Below are 7053 nucleotides of genomic sequence, written 5' to 3' on the forward strand. Positions count from 1 at the left end.
GAGAAATCGCTCTTAATTCTTATGAATACATGTACTACTTGGACATGACCCCTTTCAAACATTTTATCAAACAAGTAGGAAGCAACTCTAGTTGTCTTAAATTCCCCACATTCCTGCCATTTATTAAAGTAGATACTAGGCAAATCAAGCTCTCGAGTACACCCGAGGACAAGAGAATCGAGTTCAACCTGTGGATCGTCAAGTACGTGAAAGTCGGAAGGTCGATTTATCTCAGTTTCATCACAGTTCAGACCTTCATTTTTTGGAGATGTAGCATCATTTTCGATACAAATGTCGCACTCGCAATCAATGCTTTATACACAACATTCATCGCAATTCAAACTTTCATTTCTGATACATATGTTGCACTCGCAATCGATGTTGCATACACAACATCCAGTTCCATCGTACTCGACATCTGGAACTGGAGCAGGCCTCCTTTCCAGTGTAGTCAGTCGATCCTGAATCAGTTCTAGAGTTCTTTGAATGCCTCTCTGAGTTTGTTGCAAGGTTTGTTGACCTGCAGTCAACCCGGTGAGAATTTCTTCATGTTGAGTCAATTTCGCATCCATGGTCTGCAAACGAGTTCCTTCTGCCATTTTTTTTCTCAACCCACAAGCCATAGAATCAACTGCTCTGATACCAAATGTAATGATCTCGATCTAATTTTGAACAATAATCAACAGAATTGAAACAACAAGTATTTTTTTGGGATAATTTTCTTTATATATGAAAAACTTGTAAAATGGAACTCAAACAATAGATCTAGAATTGATGAATAAAACTAAGTCACTGGATAGATGTGATACGCCATAGCCACGAGAATCTGCAGAATTGAAGAAGAAGAAGAAGAGATTAGAACAAGAAGAAGGAAGAAATCGAGAGAAAAGAAGAGAAATGAGGAAGAAACCTGATTTTTGCTCAATGCCCTTTCTCTCTCCTCTCGTGGAAGTTATAACAACTTTGGCTAAATCCTGGCCCTTGCTATTCATTAATGCAAATTTAATCTCTACCGTTCCTTCAAAAGTTAGTCAATACTCCTTCCTCGTGTACCCGATATCGACCCCAGCCAACTTCATAGTTATTATTTATATTTCTACTACTTTATACTTAGAATATATGTGAATCATGACATTATTGTTGGAGAATAAAGGGAAGTGAAGAGCTCTACTCCTATTGCTATCGACCTAGTTTTAATGCAAGTCTTCACATAATTAATTTGACGAAAGCGCACATGTAGAGCAATTTCAACTTACTGTTCTTCGACTTCAAATATTTCTTTTTAAAACTTCAACAAAATATTGTCCAAATGCCAAGCTACTTTGTAATTCAATGGGCTACTCGAGTCCAAATACAGTCAAGGATGTTTAGTTACAAGTACTTGGAAAGATTCTGAGAACCACCCTTGAATGGGCACACAAAAAAATATATAGAGTGCGTTTGGTAGGAAAATCTATTAATTTATTTTTTTATTTGGTAAAGCAGTTTTTCAAAAAATTGACATGGTTTCTATTGAATGACGAGTTGGCCTGAAGGTTGTAGAGGTGAAATTGGAGAGACATCAGAATCATCCTGAACTTGAGCTGCAAACTGCAAATTCCATAGCACATCCTCCATCGAAGGCCTGTCCACCGGATCTTCGTACAAACACCTGCAGCACATCTCTATCATTGTCTTCAATGATTCACCCGAGCATGAACTTCTTATTGCTCCATCGACCACATTCTTTCTTGATGCTTCATTGCCCATTATGCTTACTTGCAACTAGTACATCAAATAACAAGAGGAAATTAATGGATATTAGTTTAGGAAACCATAGTTTTCAACGAGCCAGGACCCTAAAGATGAGTTATTTGCATTACTATCACCTCAGAATGAATAGGCCCCAATAACTATCTACATTCTTCTTATTTAAGTTTTGATAGATATTTATTTGTGAATTTTATCCCCTGTAGTTTTCTGGATGTGCATCGTATTGCAGTATTCAAATGCTCACAGCTCAATCTGAAGTTTTTCCATTTGTGATGCAGACTTCCCGAGCGAATTCACTCCGTGTTTCACAGAGCTACGCAAAGGTAGTGTTTTATTCATTTACTACTCCTACTATAGCCTCAAATTCTCAAGTTGACAAACCATCTTGCAGGCTTCCAGTTTACAAGTCCTTACCAAACCACTAAAATAAAATAAGAATGAGATCCCTCCAGTTCTTTCAACATTGCTCTTTTTTAAAAAACAGTTCATTTAAAAAAAGCAAGAATAACTATGAGGGACTGGAGAATATTTACTTATAATGCCGTGAAAAGGTCAAACAACGTAAGACATAAAGTATATGTCTACTAGTTCAGTTAATGTTTTATCACTACATACAATTGAAAGTTCGGTTGCTTTACATGGAAAATGTGCCGCCTCAATAAGCTGTATAATTATACGCATCCCTTAATTATATACATTAACCTCAATAAAACCTCAGACATTTTCCAATTGAGGTTGATGTATATAATTAAAGAAGGTGATATATTTTATATGGTGAACTTATCTACGTAAATCGTAATAGGTGCTTGGCAACACCTGCAAAAACTTTTCCAATATTTGAGTTGGAAGTGTCTAATCGGAACATTTTATCATATGTTCAGATGCTAAATTGGAACAGGCCGTAGTTTAAGTGTCTAAGTAAAATATACTGACAAGTTTAAGAGAATGTCAATGTATTCCACCTTTATTTTTTCATATCCGATCAAGAAATATACTTCACTAGGTTGCACCTCTTTGGTAGTTCAAACTGAAGCTGTGAAATAAAAAAGAGGCAGATGATACGTGTGTATGATACCTGATTTTGTAGAACTAGGACATCACTTTTGGTATTTATCTGCGTCCCCGTAATGATTTCCAACAGTATAACTCCAAAGTCATACACATCCAACTTCTCATCATATTTTTCCCTATAAATCAGTGTAGGTAAGAATAAAACCAACTGTAAGTATGTCCATGCTTCAGATTCAATAGTACAATAATGTCTGAATTTTAGTGAAAATGCATGTAAATATTTACATTACTAAGTTAAGGTACTAAGTACAGTAATAATTAAGTTATAAAATGTCAAAGTTTGATTTCAAAGTGGTAAGCTTTGTGATCAAATTAATTGACCAGCTAAAGCTTTTTGTCGAAACACTATGATTTCAAAATTAACGGCTTCAGCTATTAGGTTACTATGGTTTGATTTATGACGTTATGTGCATAAAGTATTCTTCCTTAGAGGTTCATGTGAAAAATTGAACCAGAACTGAAATCAGTTCCATTGAGTATATTAGAAGAGAAAACAACAAAAATAAGGAGAATGTTGTTTATACTATAATGCTCCAATTAGACAGGTAATTGTACACACCTCTGGTTATAACGAACGGGAAAAGTTTGATAGTATTCCTGCAAATATGCACAGTATATATTAACTTCTTTTGTTAGTGTGAATGGAAGAATGACATAAACTTTGGTGAGTTGGTTGTCACACCTTTCCAACATTCTCAGACAGAATAGGTAAATTGTAGCTGCCAATTTTTGCAACAAGGTTCTGATCCAGCAAGATATCTGTTATCTTCAAATTATTTGAAAAAAGCCCAGGGATAATTCCATTATGCAAGAATTGTAGGCCCTTTGCTACCCCTGTAGCAGCTGCTATACGTTGCGTCCAAGTTAGTTTCCGTCTAGCATGTTTATCTGCAAATAAGCAACAGAGAACCTCATATTCCTACTAAAGCATATTTACATCCAACAATAGAAAAGGGGTAGATGCGTGTCAAGTAATTACCAGAAATCCAGCTCCTTAGGGTCCCATTAGGTACGTATTCAAAGACGAGAAATATTCTGCTAACACTTGAATCATCCAAGTAACACTCAAAGCAGTGTCCAAGAGAACTGACCAAATGCTGGTGTCTGAACTTGGATATCAACTCTATGTGATGCATAAAATTTTGAGTAGTGGTGCTTCTTTTCATTTTCAGGCATCTAATGGTAACATATGAACCATCCCTCATCTGGCCTCTGTACATCTGAATCCAAGACAGAAAAAGTTTGTGAGCCCAAGTCCTCGACAACAGCTGGTAATATTAGTGGGTTTTCGCAAGCTGTGGGATAGCAGCTCAGGTGTAAGCTTCAGCTAGGGGTAAGCATACATAGAATTCTAGTTGGTTTTAGTGTAACTTGAATGATCCAGACAGAATACTCATATTCATATGCCATAACATTTTACACGGTGGGTACATCTAGACAAATTGCAATAGTTGGAAACTAGCTCAGCAATTGAGTGAGAAGAGATATTTTAGAAGAGGACAAAGGTATTAGCTGAATGAGTCGAAAATTCTAGAGCAATATGATGGGGTCACAATCACAAACATCAAGAACCAAACTCATCCTTTTGTGCCAAAACGACAAAGAATGACAGTAATTCTACAAGTCCACACCACCTCTCTAGTATAACACTCAAAAGACCTCAATACTATAGCAGGAAAAAGAATGGAAAGTTCATATACCATACCTGGCCATTAGAAATTTCGTCCATAAAAGTTGCTGTATCAAAGTTGTTCGTAGCCACCTCAAGTTCTTCTAGAGAGAAGGTTCTATAAGATGGAAGACTAAGTGCTCCTAGCTTCATTGCTTGAGTAATGTATCCTAATACAAGAAATACAAAGGTATCAAGTTTGTTATACTTGGGAATTAAAGGAAGCGAGGGCAAATATAATTTCCCTGCACTTCAAAGGGGGGTCTATGTTTCAGAATCTCTTCTAGACTGTAAACTTTAAAACTTAATGACTGCAACATTCAGAAATTGGGTTGTCTAGTCAACATATTGGCTAAATCCTCATTACTCATGTGATATTAGCTAAATATGAGAATAGTTTACCTTCCAACTTTTCTGTGTGTTTCTCGTAAAGAATGTGAAGGCCTAGGACAATTCACTGTTTGATCTTGGAAGTAGAAACAAGGAATATTTTTTCTTCGAAGTATAAGAAATACAAAGAAGATGGGCAGAGAGAAATAGAGAAAGAAGAGAGGAACCTTACTTGCATCTGTGAATAACTTGGAGGTATATGAAGATGATGCATCTTCTGAAATGAATCTGGTTGGGGTTTTCTGGGCAGCCTTCTTTGCAAGAAAAGATTTGACAATGAAGATGGTGAGGCATACTAGTATGACTCCACCAGTGATGCTACCACATATGATCAAGGCAAGAATCAATTTAGAAGAAGGTTTTTGTCTTTGATGATGAGGTAAGACACCAACAGCCAAAGCCTCATTCCGGCAAAAAGACAATGGATGTTGAGTACCATCTCCGGTGGCTAAGCAGTTATTGGAAAAATGCACAATCCTGTTCCTAGAACTAGACAGAAGGCAACTAGGTGATGTTCCTGTCAACAGATTAGCAGACAGATCAACAAAATCTAATGCAGTGTTGCATGGATTATCTTCAAAAAGCATTCCCGTTAACTTGTTTCCTGCAACATTCAGATATGTGATGGATGACAAAGATATTAACGATGGAGGAAATGGCCCCACAAAGTTGTTGGAAGAAATATCAAAATGTTCAAGCTGATAATAGGACTGAACTTTCTCTGGAATGCTTGCAGTGAACTTATTATTCCTCAGAGCAATGCTTTCAATTTTGCTTCCAAGTTGAGGAAATTTCGGTCCAAAAGAGTTAGATAATCATGCCAAAATAAAAAATAAAAATAATCATAAATATTAATGAATGTTGCAATGATTTTGCATTTAGTTGTATAATCAGACGCATAACTGCATAAAGTATAAATACAACCATCTCTGCATTGAACTTGTAGTAAAATTAGTATCCAAAGGCAGAGTAGAGGTTCTTGAAAGCTCATAGTAAATGGAGGCTTTACCTGTTTCATAGAAGAAATTCGAGGAAATATGGTGACCTTCAAGTGAAGTAAACATCAACTTTTCTTCTCAGAAAACTTATATTAACTATTGTAGTTAGTTTTTTTCTTTTTCATTTTTCTCAAGAATAAAATATTGATAGCTTTTAAGGAGGGGGGAACATCGTGAATCTTGACTAAAGATATGAAAGCAGCAAAGAAGTGTCAGTTGTATAAATTAGAGCGCAGAGACCAAGACAAAGTTGGTTAGAAGCCCTCCGCTTGGACACTTTAGTGTAGCTTTCTTTTGATCAATGGGGTAGAGATATTTACGCAGGCGGCAGGCGTATGATCATGAAAATCAAATATTTTTCACTTTATTTAGAATTTTGAAGTTGGAGTTAAAGAAATTTTTCAAAAAAAGTGAAAAATTCTCATGGCCAAACGAGTATAAATTTCAATTTTCACTATTTTTCTTTCTATAATGGTCCAAACATAGAATTTAATTTCGATTTCTAAGTAACATCTATATATAATAAAACAAATCAACTGCTGTTCAACACTGCACTGAAATTTAGTTAAAAAAAGAAAGTGATCTTTCTATCTCTATAACTTCAACAAGGAAATTTCAGTAAGTTCAAATGTTTTGGAGTGAAGTGTGTTTTTCTAATGATTTTATATATATCTCTAAGTGTTATTTCTGTATCTTACCAAATTTGTCCCCAGTATCACTTTCAAAGCATTAATAAAATATAATATTAGAATACACAAATCAATAAAATGGGGACCTGAAAACGTAATATCTTCTTTTCTTACTTTTCTGTAGTATGTATCAATACATGTGGTTATTTTCATAAATTATTCTTTTAGATATTTTTTTTTGGATTAAATAATTTCAAAGTTTTGCCCAAAAGAAAAAAGGAAATAAAAAGATTTAAAGTAAGCAAAAAACAAAAAGAAAGATGCGGAAGATAACTCTTTATTCTTCTTTAGTGCTTTCCACTATGTGCCCATAGGAACCATAACCTGCTTTAGACTTTAAATTCACTTATTTATTTTTTCCTGTGTGGTTTGCAAAGAGGAAGAGGCAATGAAGTACAAAGGAGTGATTTTATTCACTTAATGGGAAAACATTTTTGGATTGTGTTAATTTTGCTCATTATTTACTCTTAGATTATTTTATGCT

The 7053-nt window shown here is 35.1% G+C and overlaps 1 protein-coding gene across 1 annotated transcript; it reads right to left on the reverse strand.

Moving 5' to 3' along the window:
- Positions 1-1496: 1496 nt before the first annotated feature.
- On the reverse strand, positions 1497-5685 carry LOC132032928 (probable inactive leucine-rich repeat receptor-like protein kinase At3g03770; the record flags this gene model as incomplete). The annotated part of the gene is made up of 7 exons (XM_059422738.1): positions 1497-1764; positions 2828-2939; positions 3383-3420; positions 3506-3711; positions 3803-4043; positions 4529-4662; positions 5055-5685. Coding segments are annotated over 7 exons (1617 nt in total), but the record flags the coding sequence as incomplete, so codon positions are not given.
- Positions 5686-7053: the final 1368 nt, after the last annotated feature.

The sequence above is a fragment of the Lycium ferocissimum genome, chromosome 10 (genome assembly GCF_029784015.1).
Source record: "Lycium ferocissimum isolate CSIRO_LF1 chromosome 10, AGI_CSIRO_Lferr_CH_V1, whole genome shotgun sequence".
NCBI lineage: Eukaryota > Viridiplantae > Streptophyta > Magnoliopsida > Solanales > Solanaceae > Lycium > Lycium ferocissimum.